The 17,523-nt window shown below is 38.1% G+C and overlaps 1 protein-coding gene and 1 non-coding gene across 2 annotated transcripts; one reads left to right on the top strand and one right to left on the bottom strand.

Annotated features, from left to right (window-relative positions):
- Nucleotides 1–2,448: 2,448 nt before the first annotated feature.
- LOC148923581 (small nucleolar RNA R71) lies at nt 2,449–2,555 on the bottom strand. The gene has a single exon (XR_016133078.1). It is a non-coding gene; the product is annotated as a small nucleolar RNA R71 (small nucleolar RNA).
- Nucleotides 2,556–15,086: 12,531 nt separating this feature from the next.
- LOC148923580 (putative disease resistance protein RF9) lies at nt 15,087–16,070 on the top strand. The gene has a single exon (XM_089061545.1). It carries the CDS (start codon nt 15,087–15,089, stop codon nt 16,068–16,070), a length of 984 nt encoding a protein of 327 aa, XP_088917671.1.
- Nucleotides 16,071–17,523: the final 1,453 nt, after the last annotated feature.

Genomic DNA, 17,523 nt, shown 5'->3' with positions numbered 1-17,523 from the left:
TCCGGAGGTCGCCGGTCGAGACTCTCTTCCAAGTGTAATTTTCCGAGGCGGGCCGCTGCCTGGCGGTCGCCGTACAACTTCGCGGCGGTCGCCGGTCGCCGTCTGACTCCAGATTTCCAGACTTTGCGTTTTGACTCTCTTTTTTGGCTCAATTACGCACATATCTCACAAAACACGTCAAAATACCAAAATAGATAAAATATGCAAATAATGGACATGTAGAGTGACTTTGACATAAAAAACGGACCAAATAATGGCCTTAAAACAATGCAAAATCCGAGCGTATCAACGTGGCAGGAGGAGTTTTTGACTAGGTGATACGCCCGGATTTTGCACTGTTTTAAGGCCATTATTTGGTCCGTTTTTGTTATCAAAATCACTCTACATGTCCATTATTTGCATATTCTATACATTTTGGTATTTTGACGTGTTTTGTGAGAAATGTGCATATTTGAGCCGAAAAGGGGAGTAAAAACGCATATTCTGGAAATCTGGAGTCAGACAGCGACCGCCGCGAAGTTGTACGGCGACCGCCGGCGCCCGGCGGTCAGAGCTATGTGGCGGCCCGCCTCGGAAATTTACGCTAGGAGAAGAGTCTCGCCCGGCGACCGCCGGAGGACATGTGGCGGTCCGCCACCGAAGGGTCAGAGTCTCTGGACTCCAACGCGGCGACCGCCGGCCAAGGTGCGGCGGCCCGCCGGAGAAAGGCGGCGAATCCGACCAGCCCTAGATTTGCTCCAAGATTTACCAAATTTTGAAGATCTTTTCCTTCTATGATGAGGAATAATCTTCCCCTATAAATAGGACCTCAAGCTTCATCAAGAAAAGAGTTTTTTTTCCGACACACAACAAGAACACATTCATATAGATCAAAAGCTAGAGTACTTCAATTGTGCAAGGAGTTGAAGAAGGATTTCAAGAACATCAAGAACGACAAGGATTCAACCTACGGGTTTTATTTGCTTTAGTTTTATGTTCAAATTGCTTTCCCTTCAATCTATGTTTTTAGTTTATTCAGTCATGTGTAACTAAACTCATAGGATTCTAGGGATGTGTTAGTAGCAACTTTGGTTATACAATTCCGTTTTCTATTTAATATCCGTTTTGTTTTTACTTTGTTTCTTCCCTAAGTTAATCATGATGCTTCATAATTGAGTGACACAATTATGTATGATTCAATACAACTTGCTTCATAACTGTGGCAGAGTTCTAGCGAGTTAGATCCACTTAGTAGACACTACAGTTAGCTTCCTTTAATACGACACTGTTAATTGAGAGTGGGGACTTTTCAAGGGTCTTAGGAGCTTTTTGGAGTTACGTGTTAGGATTGACAACCCTAATGTTAGTAATCAACGTTTGTATCGCATGAGCATAAGCTAGGTGACTCGTCCTTTCAAAGTATTAACTGTGCTAGGGTATTGTAGTTTGGAATTTGTATAACCATTAAAGCGAAAGCACATCCCTGGAATTCTCCTTATCTCTATACTTTTCTCTCCGTGATTTGCTTGCTTTTAGTTGTTTACTGTTTTTAATATTTACTGTTTACAAAAAGTTACAAAAAAAATTCTTGTTTCTCCAGATAGTAATTGAGTTCTAGTAGAAGATAGACACTTTGTGTACATCTTCCCCGTGTTCGATACCCGGTACTAACCTTTTGCTATACTATACCTACTCTGTATACTTGCAGGTATTTATAGTGCAAATAAAAAGTGCATCAAGTTTTTGGCGCCGTTGCCGGGGAAGACAATTCACTTTGGAGTGATATCTTCAAACGGATAATTTTACTACTTTGGATTTTAATCGCTTTCATTTTATTTTTATTGCTTTCTGTTTTAATTTTTTTAGTTTAATTTGTTTTTTTTCGAGTATTGCAGGTTTTGTATGCGAACGCGTTCTGGGAAGTACATCTTAGAGCCGCTTGATTTAGAGCTTGAAAGAACTCGTAGAATAATAAGAAGTGAAAAAGGATCAGGAAAAATGGGTGACCGAACAGATATTGAGAAGCTGCAGGAGATGGTGAAGTTGCTGATGGATGAGAGAGATGCGGAGAGAGCAGCCCGAGAAGCCATGGAAAAGAAGAACAGAGAAACATTACCTGTGATGAACATGTTCAATCATGGGAATATGATCACTTTTCCTAACGGCCCTCGTATTGATGCTAACAATTTTGAGTTACGCATGCCCCTTATCCAAAGGGTCGAGCAAACTCCTTTTGCAGGTAGGGCGACTGAAGATGCTAACCGCCATCTCTCCAAATTCGTGGAAATCGCAAACACTCTGAAATTAAATGGTGTCGACGACGATGCCATACGGGTAAGACTTTTTCCATTCTCATTGATTGATTCTGCTAAAGAGTGGTTTGAGTGTATGCCACCAGAAAAGGTCTCCACATGGAAGGACATCATAGCTACCTTCCTCGACAAATACTACCCGCCAGGCACTATTTTGAAGCTCAAAAGTGAGATCTTTCAGTTCACACAAGGCCATGACGAGCCCCTCTATGAGGCATTTGCTCGTTTCAAAGCTCTTCTTCGAAAGTGCCCAAACCATGGTTTTTCCATAGACCATCAGGTAGGAATCCTCTATAATGGATTTAACGAGAAAATATGTGCTATGCTTGATTCAGGGGCAAATGGAGGATTTCTAAGAAAGACAGGAGAGGATGCCATGGCGGTGACCGAGGAGTTCGCCACCAACAGTCGGGGGTGGTCTAAGGAAAGGCATGCCACGAGAAGAGTAGCAGCCATAGAAGAGGCCGAAGAAAGTTCTTTTGTTAAGGAGTTAGCAGAACTTAGAGTCAGGATTGATCAAATGGACATCTCGAGGAAGGAAGATCCAATTCCGGCAACTTCCATAGTGGCAGTCAATGCACTCGAAACTGCCATATCAACTGTGGAAGAAATAAACTACGTGCAAGGAGGCGGTCCCAGAAACTACAATAACAATTATCGCCCTAATCAGGGGGGCGGCAATTTCAATAATTATAATGGGAACCGTCCGCACCCAAATCTTTCTTATTCTAACAATAATTACTTGCAACCCCCTGCAGGATTTAATGTTAGCAAAGGAGGAGTGGTTGAGCCGATGAAGAAGGAAGACAAGTATGAACAAGGAATCACGAAGATCTTGGAAGTAATTACGCAAGATAGGAAGATTAATGACACCAAGATCGGAGTGGTCGAAGCAAGGATAAACAACCTCAAGCAAGGAATGAACACAATCTCGGCAGTTGTAACCAATATTACCACTCAAATGGAGCAAATTCAGAAGAAGTTAGATGAGGATAGAGCAAAGGCAGCAGCAAGAGTGGATGACATTAACAAGAAATGGGTGGCAAAGCAGAAATCTGGGGACTGCCCAGATGCCGGCGGACCGCCGCAGACCACGCAGCGGCCCGCCACTGAGACGGCAGAGACACCAACCAGGCAGGACTTCCCAGTCGTCGGCGGACCGCCGCACACCCCGCAGCGGCCCGCCACTGACAAGGCAGAATCATCCACTAAGCAGGAGCTTGTGCGGCACAACGGGATTGTACTCCCTTTTCAGCCAAAGAGGAAGTTAAAGCTTGAAGAGCAGTTGAAGCATTTCCTTAACATGTTTTGCAAGGTCCATACTAATATTCCTCTTGTTGAATCGTTGCAGGAGATACCAAAGTATGCAAAGCTACTAAGGGAGGCGGTAATGAGGAAGAAAAAGCCGACTAAAGCCGACCTTAAGCTACCGCATCATTGCAGCGAGATCATCCAAAAGGAAAGGGCAGTGAAGCAAAGAGATCCGGGCCAGTTCATCATTAGGTGCCGAATTGGAGAAGGGAAAGTTGACAAAGCACTGTGCGACTTAGGATCGTCCATCAATCTCATGCCACTGAAGTACTACGAAAAGCTCAACATCGGGCCACTCAAATCTTCAGACGTAACACTCAGGTTGGCAGATAACTCGTCTATCAAGACTGTAGGTATGATTGAGGATGTCCTAGTTAAGGTTGATGATTTTATTTTTCCCGCCGACTTTATTGTGCTTGACATGAAAGTAGACAAGAACGTCCCTCTAATCTTAGGGCGAGATTTTCTTGCCACTTGCAAAGCTTTGATTGATGTAGGACGTGGCGAGATTACAATCAGAGATAATCATAGTCAATCCACCTATAAGATCGAGCGCGAGATGCTAAAATTTGAGGAGGCAAAGCGGGCAAAAATGGAACAACAGTGCAGAGCAGTCATGGCTACCGACTTGACCAAGCCCAAAGATCCCTTTGAAGCGGAGGATCCTTCTACCTCCACTATCTACATTGTCAAAGAGGTAAGACACTCTTCTAAAAAGGGTGATGCTAATTCTTCTACATCTGCTCCACAGAAGAAGAAACAGAAGAGAAAGAAAACACCCAAAGAGGACCCCGAGATATACGTCATCAAAACCAAAGAGGGGAAGTACAAGTGGTGGAAGAAGCTAGGGACCAAGTTGCTCCCTATGCCAATTTTCAACACTCGAGTTATTGATCCGCCCAACTAGTGGGCCACTTCAAGTCGAGCTAACGACTTTAACAAAAGCGCTTATTGGGAGGCAACCCAATTTTCTTTTATTTTTTTTTATCTTCTCGTTTTTTTTTCTATGTTATGTTTAAAAAAAAAAAAAAATTACGGGTGGCGGTCGCCGCACTTAAAGCACGGCGGTCGCCACACATGTGTTAACATGTGCAGGAAGGATCGGGCTTAGGGCGGGCCAGAGTAACCGCTGCACGGACCGCGGCGGCCCGCCAGGATTGCTGTTTACGAAGGTATGTTTTCCATTCCTTTTCACATTCCTTCTCAAATTCCTTCCTTGCACACAACCCCCACCTATATAAATCACCAAATTCACACACCCACACTATCATTCTCTCGATTCTCTCAAAGTCTAGAGCTCTTCTTCTACAAATTCTCTCCACAAAAAGGTATGAATCCTAACTCAATTTCTGAGTTTTGCTTTACTTCTTCCATGGATTGTGCTTTATTTTGGGTGAATTGTTCGGTAGAATCTCTTAATTCATGATGGGGGATGACTATGTGTATGAATTTTTGAATTCTATGGTTTAAATTTTGCTTGATTGGTGATTATTAAGTTGTAAATGATGATTCTCTCTTGGTTTATAATGTTTAAAAGTTGCAATCATGTTCATAGCATTGTGAGGCTATTATTACGTCCATGAATTGCAATATTTGTGATTTTGTAGAGATTGTTGGTTCTTATGGATATTTGGTTGATACGTCTCTGCATGGGGGATGAATTCACCTTGGGGGATGTGGTTTTGTTGCATAACTCGAGACTATCTTTGTTTCCCGGGAAATTGAAGTCCAAATGGACTGGTCCATACATAATCAAGAAAATCTATGATAGTGGAACAGTTGAGTTACTAGCCCCGGATGGACAGTTGTTTCAAGCAAATGGTCACCGTGTTAAGAAGTATTACAGTGCAGACAAAGTGTTAGATGAAGAGGTTGGTCTCGAAGAGCCACCCAAGGAGTGGAAAAGGGGGGTAAAAGTCAAGCTAATGACTCTAAAGGAGCGCTTGTTGGGAGGCAACCCAACAATTTTTGCTTTAATTTTAAGTATTTTTGGTTTTGGTTTAATTTTGTGCTTTGCAAAAAATTTTCGCAGGTTCTGACCTCTCAGTGGCGACCGCCGCAAGCTCTGCGGCGGTCCGCCACCTGAACGCTGGAAATCATCTTTGACATGCGGCGACCGCCGAACAGCTGCGGCGGACCGCCACCTGGGCACATTTTTCCAGCGCGATTTTTCGAAATTCTTCGAAATTTCGCCCCGCTCAACCTCTACGCGAAATTTTTCAGGGTACGTTTTTGTTTTCAGTAGTTTACTCACGTCCCTACCGACTCTACAAACTTATTTTACACTTTGTTGTAAATAAGTTTGGGGGGATGAAGTGGTGGACCGTGAGTTTAGGGTTTTCTTTTTGTTGTTAGTTGTTTTTGCTTTAATTTTCCAAAAACCCGTAGGAGATTTTTTGTGTTCTAAAAATGTTTTCTTGAATCCATGTCATGAACATAACATGAAGAACTTAGAAACACGCATGCTTAGGGACACATTAGACTGAGTTGCCAATGATATTATATTCCATCTATGTTTAAGTGTGGCTTAACGTTTTGATATGATGGTTGGGTGAAAAGGTGCATAATTAGTGAATTGCTTGTTCGCCTTGAATCGTGCTTCTACCTTGTGAGATTTGAGCCTTAAATTTCTTTCTTGTGTGATTTATCTGTATGCATGTATATGTTTCTAGAACTTGCTCCTAGTCTGCCTAAGTTTACATAGTGTTTAAGTTGATTTAGGAGGATGTTAGGCCGTCTTTTCTTAGCTACTTTTATATCCAAAATTTTCGACCCTCTCAATTTTTTCCTTTGGAGCCAATTTTGAGCCTTTAAGCCTTTTCTTTGGAAGCCAAAATAAATGGGGGGACAATTCATTGGGTTAGTATAGTTTTTGTTATCTTCTTTTGTAAAGGAATTGGAGAGATAAGGAGGAAAGTATAAAAAGTAGTGTGCTTAATATTAAGAAAGTACAAGTTGCGAAATTGAGAAAAATTCCAAATATGTGCTTGATCTTAGAAAAAAAGAGAAAGGATGTGTAAGAAAGAAAAAAAGAATGAGAAAGACAAAGAAAGAAAGAAAAAAAAAACGAAGGATTGAAAGTAAGTTGAAGGAGAAAAATAAAGTGTTAGAAGTGCCTTAAGTTTTAGAAAAGTGGAGTCATCCTAACTCTACTTGGGATATTTTTATATTTGAGTCACTTTTTAGCCAAATATTCCTCACCTACCAAAGAGCCTACGTTACAACCGAAAAGAAAGACCTTTCGGACTTTTGATGCTTAATCACATTGAGTAGAGGAGGGATTAGACTTTGAGAAAGCCTATGGTAAACTTTGCATGATGCATGATTTGAGTGATTTACACTTTACCCTTATACACTTTGAGAGAGAGAGAAAGAACACTTCCCATCTTTGGAAGTTTGCCACATGTGAGTGCTTGAATTCAAGGTGTTCCACGAGTTAGTAATGAAAGTGCACTATTAAGCCTTGCTTGATTTGATTGTGTTAATCCATGCTTAATCTATTCTTTCATCTTTTGAGGCAATTATGACGTCTAGTCTTTGTGCATTCCGTGCGTCTATTCTTGTGTCTTTAGTGTTTTGTTCGAGGACAAACAAAAATGTAAGTTTGGGGGAGTTGATACGCCCGGATTTTGCACTGTTTTAATGCCATTATTTGGTCCGTTTTTGTTATCAAAATCACTCTACATGTCCATTATTTGCATATTCTATACATTTTGGTATTTTGACGTGTTTTGTGAGAAATGTGCATATTTGAGCCGAAAAGGGGAGTAAAAACGCATATTCTGGAAATCTGGAGTCAGACGGCGACCAGCGACCGCCGCGAAGTTGTACGGCGACCGCCGGCGCCCGGCGGTCAGAGCTATGTGGCGGCCCGCCTCGGAAATTTACGCTAGGAGAAGAGTCTCGCCCGGCGACCGCCGGAGGACATGTGGCGGTCCGCCACCGAAGGGTCAGAGTCTCTGGACTCCAACGCGGCGACCGCCGGCCAAGGTGCGGCGGCCCGCCGGAGAAAGGCGGCGAATCCGACCAGCCCTAGATTTGCTCCAAGATTTACCAAATTTTGAAGATCTTTTCCTTCTATGATGAGGAATAATCTTCCCCTATAAATAGGACCTCAAGCTTCATCAAGAAAAGAGTTTTTTTTCCGACACACAACAAGAACACATTCATAGAGATCAAAAGCTAGAGTACTTCAATTGTGCAAGGAGTTGAAGAAGGATTTCAAGAACATCAAGAACGACAAGGATTCAACCTACGGGTTTTATTTGCTTTAGTTTTATGTTCAAATTGCTTTCCCTTCAATCTATGTTTTTAGTTTATTCAGTCATGTGTAACTAAACTCATAGGATTCTAGGGATGTGTTAGTAGCAACTTTGGTTATACAATTCCGTTTTCTATTTAATATCCGTTTTGTTTTTACTTTGTTTCTTCCCTAAGTTAATCATGATGCTTCATAATTGAGTGACACAATTATGTATGATTCAATACAACTTGCTTCATAACTGTGGCAGAGTTCTAGCGAGTTAGATCCACTTAGTAGACACTACAGTTAGCTTCCTTTAATACGGCACTGTTAATTGAGAGTGAGGACTTTTCAAGGGTCTTAGGAGCTTTTTGGAGTTACGTGTTAGGATTGACAACCCTAATGTTAGTAATCAACGTTTGTATCGCATGAGCATAAGCTAGGTGACTCGTCCTTTCAAAGTATTAACTGTGCTAGGGTATTGTAGTTTGGAATTTGTATAACCATTAAAGCGAAAGCACATCCCTGGAATTCTCCTTATCTCTATACTTTTCTCTCCGTGATTTGCTTGCTTTTAGTTGTTTACTGTTTTTAATATTTACTGTTTACAAAAAGTTACAAAAAAAATTCTTGTTTCTCCAGATAGTAATTGAGTTCTAGTAGAAGATAGACACTTTGTGTACATCTTCCCCGTGTTCGATACTCGGTACTAACCTTTTGCTATACTATACCTACTCTGTATACTTGCAGGTATTTATAGTGCAAATAAAAAGTGCATCACTAGGCTATTGCTAGCCTATTGCCATTGGAGATACTCTGACAACTCCCTTCTCTCTCCTCACCCACATTGAGAAACCCATTTTCTTTTCTCTCTCTTTGGCAAAAAAAACCGAAAACCTCTTTTTCATTCTCTACATTTCTTCATTCTCGACATCCGCCGCCTCTGCCATCTTGCCGCCGCCAAATTCCGGATGTTGTCTTGCCTCGGTTCCTTTCTTTCTCTCTGCTCGGTCTCATATCACACTGCGTGAGGTGGGGGCGGAGACGCGAACACCGTAGGGTCGGAGGTCAAAGAAAGGAGCTTTCCAGCGGTACTCTGGGGCAGGATGGAGGGGTCGGCCAGCCCCACTCGACCCCACCTGGATCCGCCGCTAATCACACTATTAATTTCTAGGTCTTACACATATTACTAGTATTTTAGTACTTCCTCCATCCCTAAAAAGTATATACATTTGGTTTGACACAAGTTTAATGTATAATTGGTAAAGTAAAAGAGAAATTGATAGAAAACATTTTTTAAGTATTGTTAGTAGAGAATGAGTCTCACCTCATTAGAGAGAAAATAGTTTCTAAAATTAGAATATTCATACTTTTTAAGGACATACTAAAAATGAAAGACTTCATAGTTTTCAGAGACAAAAGGAGTAAAATTGTTTTTTCCTTGGAATAAAATCCACGTCATCCATGGATGAGACTATATTTTAGAGCTGACAATTTTTACACGACACGATAATCTAATAAAAATCCACACAAAAATAATGAGTTTTAGTCAAGCCTTATGGATTCGTATCCTGTAGAGAATAAATAATAACAAAACAATTAGCACAAGAAAACTTCTAATCGGAATGCATGCACCCTAATTAAAGTCTTTTATTCGTACTTCAAATTATTGGCATATTTTAGATCATTCGCGGCCGCCCGAGGCATCGCATTGCCGCTGGCTACATGCACGTCCACACTTCCTCGTCTGGCTCCTCGTAATTTTCTCAGAAGACTTCACAATCAGATCCCCACGGTTTTATTAAATTCCGTAATTCATTTCATCGAATTAATTGTTCCGGGACTTGGGATAATTTTACAAGTTAAAATTATTCAGGAATTAATTTAATAATCTAAATAATTAAATTATTATCAGCTTGGGCCCAAAGTATTTTAATTAGTCCGGCCCAAAGATAGATTAATTTTGATCCCAAGTCTTTTAAGCTTAGTAGCAGGCCCAAATCTTGAACTACTTGCTGGCCAACTTGTTTTTTAAATTAGGAGGAGACTCATCTTTTAAGCTTAGTAGCTTAGGGATTTTTCGAATTAACAAGCTTGTTTTAGGGTACTGGGTGATGTGGGGAAGGCCTATGGGTTTCGGTGTAACTAGTGTTATCACACGTGCTATGCACGGGTCATAATATTTTCAAATAATGATAATAAATTTTAAGATTTAAATAATGAAGATAAATTTTAAAAGTAGATTAAAAATATAAGATTTTCAAATAATGAAGATAAATTCTAAGATTCAAATAATGAAGATAAATTCTAAGGTAAGTAGATTAAAAAAAGAGATGTAAAGAGAATATAATGATATTTATGGATAGAGAATATGTGTTAATTATAATAAAGTATTCAAAACACTATAAACAATTAAAAATATTATAAACAATAACAAAAAGAGAAATGCACTTCTCTCAACTCACTCTAAGTGAAACATTGCAAACCGGACTCTAAATAAAACATTTCAAATCGGGCAAACAATTTTATACAATTTCAATTTATGATATGAGGAGTAAAATAAAATAAATCAAATGACAAAGAGAGAGATATAAAACAAAAGATCAAATAGTATGTGTTAGTTAGAATAAGATCTACAAATAAAGGAAAATGTGCGACTAATGACAAAAAGGTAAAAAAAATATATAATTTAAATAAATAAATAGTTCAACAATTTTGTTCAATAAAACATAGATATTCATAAATAGGAACAAAAACTTAGAAAGATTAGTACGACCGAAATAAATAATTATTAGTACTACCAAAATAAATAAAATATAATTCAAATTTTAATTTCTGTGAATTAAAGAAAAAAAGATATATTTTACAAAAATAAAATAATTAATATAAGAATTTAATTTTAATTATATTAGAATTAGAATATCCAAAAAGTTCCAAAAAAAGCCCAATAAAAGTTAACATGCCTGCCCAAAAAATATAAAAACACACAACATCCCAAATAAATAATACTCATGGGCCAAACATTAGTCCATTTAAAATTTTAAACAATAAAAATAATTTAATAATCTAAATAATTAAATTATTATCAGCTTGGACCCAAAGTTGATTAATCCGGCCCAAAGATAGATTAATTTCGATCCCAAAGTCTTTTAAGCTTAGTAGCAGGCCCAAATCTTGAATTACTTGCTGGCCAACTTGTTTTTTAAATTAGGAAGAGACTATCTTTTAAGAGCTTAGGGATTTTTCAAATTAACAAGCTTGTTTTAGGGTACTGAGTAATGTGGGGAAGGCCTATGGGTTTTGGTGTAATGAGGAGGATAAGAGCGTGTACATTGTTTGCCAGAAGCTTGCTTCGTCTAGCTTTATTGATTGTGTTTTCAATAGAAGAAAGGATGGAAAGGAGAGGCCCATTGCTTATGAAATAAGTTTTTGGGGAGTGGCTGGTGAGGAGATATGTGAGATTTTGATGCGCTTGCATTTAGAGGGGCTAACTGTTGGTTACCTGAGTTTAAATTGTCTCAGTTTCGATGAATTTGGTCGGGTGTGTGTAGATTTAAGCGAGGTTTTAAAAAGCGGTAGGAGAGTGATCAGGCTTGCAAGAATTTGGAATTTGGTTTGAAAGATATGTTCTTGGAGCAAAACACTGTGTTTCTTAGTCCTGAGGTGTTGTTGCAGTTATTTTTGAATGCTGGGTTTGAGTTGAATTCACGAAATGTGTCCAAAGTTGGTCCTGTTTCAGATGTTTGGTCACTTGCCTCTTTGCTGGTTTGGTTTCTTGTTGGAAGCTCTGTTGAGGAAGAAATGGAGTCTTTCTTTCATATCATTGGAATTGCCATGTGCTCCCACCATGAAAATCTCATAAAGAGTATAGCTTCTTACTATGAGTAAATAGGGTCTGACCATCATCTATTTCTTTTTGATTCGGGGACATGTTTCGAATAGTAGTCTCCAGTTTGTGACCTAGCTGGGTTGATCTCACCTGAAAAGGCAAGGCTGATGCTAAGTCTATATAAATATGCTTAGGCCAAATTAAATCTTCACAGAATTAAGCTGTTAAAATAAGGGTTAGGCCATATTATTACTGCTGATACCAGTTCCTTAGCAAATATAGCCACTTTTTGAATCATTAACTATTGCAAAAACTCATCTCTAATAAGAGCCTGAGGGTCAAAATCTTGGTGCCTGGTTAACTTGTACCAATATGACCTCACAGTAAAATTTTCTCATCGCAATTAATAATATATTAATTACATTCTAGAATGAGTTCAGTATAATATTATAGAGTTGTAGTTTCTCATAGTAGATGTAAAACAAAAGATTATAGTATGTCTTATTTACCTCGATGTATCCATGATGTGGTTGATTGTGATTTTTCTTTTTTCGTCTATTGTTCATGGTGCCGTATATGTGGCTTATAATTTCTTGGATTAATCTCAGGACTTGACTCGTTTAAAGTTATGTCTGTTATATTTGTGGATGGTGAACAACAATTGTGCATCAGTGGTGATAACGAAGGTGTTATATGCATCTGGGGTGCTACTTTTCTCTTTTCCGAAGTGCCAATGAATAAGTTTCACGAGAATAAGGACTGGCGCTATAGTGGCATTCGTGCAATGACAAATTCTGGCACTGACTATCTCTACACCGGCAGTGGAGACAGATTAGTATAAGCACGGTCGCTGCAGGTATTTGTTCTTGCTCCCTTAATGTCGCCATTATAAGTCAGATTTTGGGTGTTTTTGAATTGTTCAGGATCATAGCTTCGTTTGTGCTATGAGCGGTCACAAGTCAGTAGTCTCGTCACTTATAGTTTGCAGTGGCATTCTATACAGTAGAAGCTGGGATGGGACTGTTTGATTATGGTCTCTTGGTGATCACAGTCCTCTAACAGTAAATAGGGTCTGACCATCGTCTATTTCTTTAAATTCGGGTACATGTTCCGAATAGTAGTCTCCAGTTTATATCGGCATGGGAAGCTATTCATTGGCCAAGCCGATAGAATTATAAAGGTACCCTTTCTGTTAATTGCTATGATCAGTTTTGATAAGAGAAAATCAAATTTTGAATTTTTTAAATTGAGTAAAATCTGCATATATATGATGTTTTTGTATTAAGTGCTGCAACTTGTGACAAACCAGGTCTACTATGGAGTGTAGCAAGGGCTTGTCGGTCGTCTTTTCTCATCGATCTCGTGGTTTCCAAGTAACTGGAACTGCCAAGTAATATTCGGTCATGACCCTCTGGTGCTCGATCTCAACCAGCTCTTCATAGCGTATGGTGCCGAGCCATTAACCGCTGTACCACTGAGCTAATCCGAGCTCAAGCTTCTGTGTTTCGCTTCTCATTTGGCTCAGCTCTTTTAACACTTGATCCTGAGATTTATTATGATGTACATAAAGATTAATTTGAACAAATGAAAATAATAAATAAGTCAGCCCTAAGAATTGTATGAATCTAAACCAACTATTGCATGGTCCAATGACGGACCCAGGTGGGGTCAGCCGTCCCCACTATTGGCCGATGAGTGCCGAAAAATGGAGAAAAAGAAAGAAAAAATTTAAAATAAAAGTCTTAAAAAGTCTAATAAAAGTAATTCAGTGATACTACATCAATGTCTTGAGACGTGTGTGAATATTTCCAAATAATGGACACTACATATAATATTATGGAAACGTTTAGGTATCAAATATCTAGTAATTCATTCTATTATTAAGTATTATTTTTATTATTTTAAAATAATTTTATCCTCCATATTTGTATAAATTGGGTTTTGTCGTGTAAACAATGTTAAAAAAATCAAATGTAAGTTGTGTTGTTACGGTGTGTTATCAAATACTAACTAATTTATAGTAATAACTAATAACTAATATCAATGGTGTATGTTAGAAATATCAACTTTAAGACATAAATTTATCAATCTTCTTGTGTTGATAAACTTATGTCTTTGTATTGATATTTTAAATTTACATGTTGTATTGATGTAATTATGTCTTTATATTGATAATTTTAATACACAGAATTGAAAGTTATTAGTTATTATTGTAAATTAGTTAGCACACTAGCGCAACCCGTGTTATTACTAACTAAAAGTGATGATTTAAGACACAAATTTCCTTTATTTTATCTAAAGTTGTCTTTTCACTTAATCTACTGAATACAATTTTAAAATAAAAATTAAAAGCGTGAGTAATTTGGAAGAGAGGAGTAAATTATTTATGTGATTATAATAATAGGAAATATTACGAAGATTTAATTCAACCACTTAAGTAATTCAATTTTGTTATTTGATTATATATTCAGACTTATAGCATGAACATTTCAAACATTGTAGTGCAGAGCCATTGCTATCCGGCTGAGTTGAGCTCTCTCGAATCCCATCTCCGGCAATATGTTTTGCAACAACTCACCAGCCAAACAGAGGTTGCTTGTGTCTGCAAAGAGGCGGGGCGAGGATTCGTGGTCGTTTGAGATAAGCGCAGGCGGCCTAGTTATCAGCTTTATGGGTGAGTTTTTTGGAAAAAAATTTAATTTAATTGTGTTTGTTGAATGTAGCCGTGACAAGTGAGCATATGGCTCGTTTTCTTGCGGTGCATGAAGGCATGGGGAAGTGAAGTGGTTATAACTAGTGGCGGATCCAGCGCCTCTAAATGGAGGGGGAATTTATTAGTAGTAATATTTAAAAATTAAATAGTATAATATTTTAATATACTTTTAGTAATAAAATAATATTTCATCCGTCCTATTAAATATAAAATATTTTCCTTTTGGGATTTTCCCGTTAATTTCTACCTTATTGGGATGGAGGGAGTGTATTAATATTCAAGTATCACTCTGCGACATAATTTCTACGAGTATCCGTATCTTAAAAATATGGTTACTTTTCTTGCTTGGTTTTCATCGATCGATCATACTATGGTTACTTTTTGCTTATTTCATGCTGCTTCTATTTTTGTTGGGGGTGAAGGAGATCGAGACAAGATGGATTGGTCAGGCGGGAGTGTATGTGCCAGACAAGGCTGAGAAGAAGGCGCTCACTGCAGCTCTTGCTGAAAAGGTTAGTCAAAATGCAAAAATGCAAAATGCTTTTGTAGTGACATGATTGTGATCATTGAATCTTAAGTATGTTATTGCAGAAGTGCATTCCTGTTTTCCTGGACGAAGATACTGCTAATTAGTACTACAACGGCTACTGCAACCGTATTATCTGGCCTCTGCTGCACTACCTCGGACTTCATGATATAATGCGTGATTCATGTTTCTTGAAAGCTGAAGAAGAAAACTTTCTCAAGCGCATTGATGCTTCCAAATATCAGTGTGGAAGAAGGTTAGCAATACCTTCATCAATTGGTAATTTCGTAAGCAAATTAGCCGCAAGTTATGAATATGGTAGTGTATCAGGTATCGACAGGTTAGATGAGCTTAAAGATCTTAGATCCTTTATGCTTCTCGGAACAGGGTATTTTGGTCTTGGACAAATTGGCTTCAAAGAAAGCTCAATCAACTTTGAGATGTCACAATCCTTGAGGATATTTGTAGTAGAAAGTTGTGAATTTGAAGGGGAAAAGTTACTAATCAAGGTGGGCGAACTAATTCATTTAAGATACTTGAGTTTGAGGTTGTCTAAGATGAGAGAGCTACCAAAGTCTGTATGCAACATTCCATACTTGCAGACCTTAGATTTGCGAGTATCATCAGGTATTGTTCTTAGATTGCCAAATGTGATTTGGAAGATGAAAAGATTAAAGCATCTGTTTCTCAATCGCGGAATAGAAGTGATTGGAGGAGGGGAGAAACTAAGGCTGGATGGGCTAGAGGAGTTGGAGACACTAGAAGAGATCACATGTGAGACTTGTTGCATTGTAGACATCCCCAAATTGATCAGTCTACAGAGTATACATGTTGCAGTTAGTGACGTGGATAGCATGTCAATTGTGTTGAGCAACAAAAAGAGTCAATGTGAGATTGGCCTTTGGGTTATGTCATGTGATATAAGTTCGGACAAAGATATGGAGGTTTTGCATGATGGGATGATGTCTCCGTCATTGGTTGATTTGGAGATGTATAAATGCAATATGAGTGGCAGTTTTTCATACTACAAACAAGGGATGTGTCAGAATTTAGTAACGTTGAAACTAAATGAATGCAAGGTTAAGTTAGATGTGATGGAGTTTGGCGAGTATCCCATGTTGCGAACTCTGTTGCTGGACGGCATCGAGATGACATAACATTAATTTGCCATGCAAAATCATTCCCACAACTCAAGAAGCTTCATCTCTGCAATTTGAGTGATTTAAAGAAATGGGAACTAGAATATGGAGCAATGTCAAAACTTGATTACTTGTCGATCCGTGGGTGCCGCAATTTGGAGGAGCTTCCACTTTATTTGAGTATCATCATTACTCTTCGACGGATAACAATCTGTAGCATGCCAGTTGAATTCATGTAGATGAAGGAGAATATGCGCCATATGTCAACGTTCTTAAAGAATGACACATATAATAATATGACTTTTTGGAATTTCTTTATGTACTCACAAGACTCAAGGATTCTATTGCTCACAAGACTCAAGGATTCTAATCTTGAGTTTAGATATCAGTTTTCAATACTTATCATTGCTTGGTCTTCAGATAAAATTGAGAATTTTTAATAAAGAAAAAAATCTTCTTGAAATTATGTGTCAGAATGACTTGAAATTTGCACAGTTGAATAACTTGAAATTCGCACGGTTGAAATAACTTGAAATTCGCACGGTTGAAATAACTTGAAATTCGCACGGTGCTTTCGAATCTAGCTTACATTAACTTTCTTTCATTGGGTACCTTGTACAAGTACGTACAAAACGTGAGAAGAAGAGGAAGACATTTTCGGCCACAATTCTTGCAATCCGAACCCAAGTCCATGTCCCACTTCTCAAGAGCATGATAATTACTTTTTTTTTAGCTTGATAATACGTTACTTGGATTAATTCCTATGTTGTTGCTCCGAACATTTAATTAGATGTTTGTATGGATGAAATACTCTTATCTTGATTTTATCTATGTTGTTTACATCTTAATTTGGTATGGCGAATTCTTCTCTTATGTGCACACTTGATGTTGATTCACTTGGTCTATCCTTTTGTCTCTTTAACTTACGAGTAGATGGACAATGTAGATGACATGCTATTAATCTAAACTTGGTTTAAATGATAGGTTGATAGTGGATTTAATGAAAAGCGTATGGTAATTGGTTGTAGTTCCTCGTGCTACGTAGGATCTTGAATTAATGACAATGAGCTTGAGGATAAGTGTTTAACTCAAAAGTTTGCATGAGATAAACATGTTTAATGCTAATAATCTAAGGTATATAGTATCCATCCGTATATATGTATCCCAACATGCTTGAATAATTTGATACTTTGATGTTTTTCATCCATCAAATCTAATGTTTGTGAGGAGCAACCATCTCTCAATTGATTACTCTTAGTTTTAATTCACTTTTCTGTTTTCATAACATTGAAATAAACAATCTTTCTAAAATCAAAAATCAATCATTAACGCTTGCATTTCTTTTTAAATTAAACAATCCATTGCCTCCCTATATTCGACCTCAGAGAACTACATTTTCCGTTGTATTCTTGCTGCTCAATTGTAATATTGAGGATAACTAATTAACCTTGCGAATATAAGACACAAAATC

Source organism: Salvia hispanica, chromosome 6, assembly GCF_029641045.1.
Source record: "Salvia hispanica isolate PSC_SH4W2 chromosome 6, Shi_PSC_v1, whole genome shotgun sequence".
NCBI classification, from domain to species: domain Eukaryota; kingdom Viridiplantae; phylum Streptophyta; class Magnoliopsida; order Lamiales; family Lamiaceae; genus Salvia; species Salvia hispanica.
The sequence above is the reverse complement of the archived record's forward strand: the minus strand, read 5'-3'. Positions and strand labels throughout refer to the sequence as shown.